Genomic DNA, 1,312 nt, shown 5'->3' with positions numbered 1-1,312 from the left:
ACTATACTATCATTCAATTCAAAATTTGTAAATTTATCATTCATATTTTGTGAGAATTTCTCTGCTTCAACGACAATTGTATCAAAATTTATTTTTCCAATTTCATCAATTGTATTTTCTACCATTAACCAACCAGCCAAAAGATCTAAATTACTGGACTGCAAATATGATGATGTTGGTCCGGCTGAATCAAAAACTTTAATAAATAAATGGGCTGTTAAAATAACTTGGAATTCACACAATTTATTTTTTAATGAAGTTGCTTCATATATGGATTTTTGATCAAATTTTTTTGACGAACAAATAAAATCTAAAGCACTGACAATAGTTGGGTATAAGCAATCATAATGTCAACCATTTTCGCAAAATGGGTTTACCTCTCTGATCTTCTCTATTATAAAGTTTGAAAAGAGACCATGAAACATTATGCAGTACAGTTGGTTGACAAGGATGTTGTTTCATAAAATCCATTTTTTGATTAATAGAACTTTTTTTGGGAATCACAAATGAATATATTTTTTCTGCAGCAATATGTTCCTCAACCTCAGGTAACGAAAACGAACAGGATACACTACTTTGCTCGGTTTGATTTTTAGCAGTTGAATACATCTAATTTATACACAACATAATAAGTATAAGGTAGATCTTACCGAACAAGATTACAAGAATACCTATCTAGTAATATATCATTAAAAAAAGTTTACTCACCGAAGGATTGTTTTCTACAGTTTTAACTGAGCAACTTTGTTGTTTTTGTTGTGTTGAACAATCATCTAAATATTTAGAATACAAATAATATTAAAAAGTAATCACATATTTACATACCAATTATATTGAAAGAAAAATGAATCCAGTTAACCCGTTAAACATTTTAATTTACAGATTAGTAAATATAGATTATTAGATATTATTTAATCTGCAATTCAATTAAATATTATATTTAAATATTATTAATTCAATATTAAAATCTTTGATGTTATGTATAACAAACGTAATTAATGAATCAGTACCTTGAAATAAGAATCTATAGTATACTAAATTCTTTATACTTACCTACGAATACTTTGTTAGAGCGATCCAATCCAAATTCAATTTTTTTTTGTTTTGGGTCATTGGCAACAGCTTTGACATTGATCATTTTTTTTAAACGAAGCTTTTCAGCTCCACCTTTTAGTTTTTTTTTCATCATTTTATGTTTTAAATTATAGCAATGCGATGTGCGAGTACACGACGCAATCAAAATTATGGGAATAAGAAATCAATTCGTATTGTGCATTCATACTATCATAGTGATAGTGTCTACTGTCTAGGC

At 27.5% G+C, this 1,312-nt stretch overlaps 1 protein-coding gene across 1 annotated transcript; it reads right to left on the bottom strand.

Annotated features, from left to right (window-relative positions):
• Positions 1–326: 326 nt before the first annotated feature.
• LOC111032999 lies at positions 327–1,272 on the bottom strand. The gene is made up of 3 exons (XM_022313525.1): positions 1,054–1,272; positions 709–773; positions 327–609 (listed from the first exon to the last, which is right to left on the bottom strand). Exons 1-3 carry the CDS (start codon positions 1,187–1,189, stop codon positions 343–345), a joined length of 468 nt encoding a protein of 155 aa, XP_022169217.1. The 5' UTR covers positions 1,190–1,272; the 3' UTR covers positions 327–342.
• Positions 1,273–1,312: the final 40 nt, after the last annotated feature.

This window comes from Myzus persicae, unplaced genomic scaffold (genome assembly GCF_001856785.1).
Source record: "Myzus persicae strain clone G006 unplaced genomic scaffold, MPER_G0061.0, whole genome shotgun sequence".
In the NCBI taxonomy this organism is placed as follows: Eukaryota; Metazoa; Arthropoda; class Insecta; order Hemiptera; family Aphididae; genus Myzus; species Myzus persicae.
The sequence above is the reverse complement of the archived record's forward strand: the minus strand, read 5'-3'. Positions and strand labels throughout refer to the sequence as shown.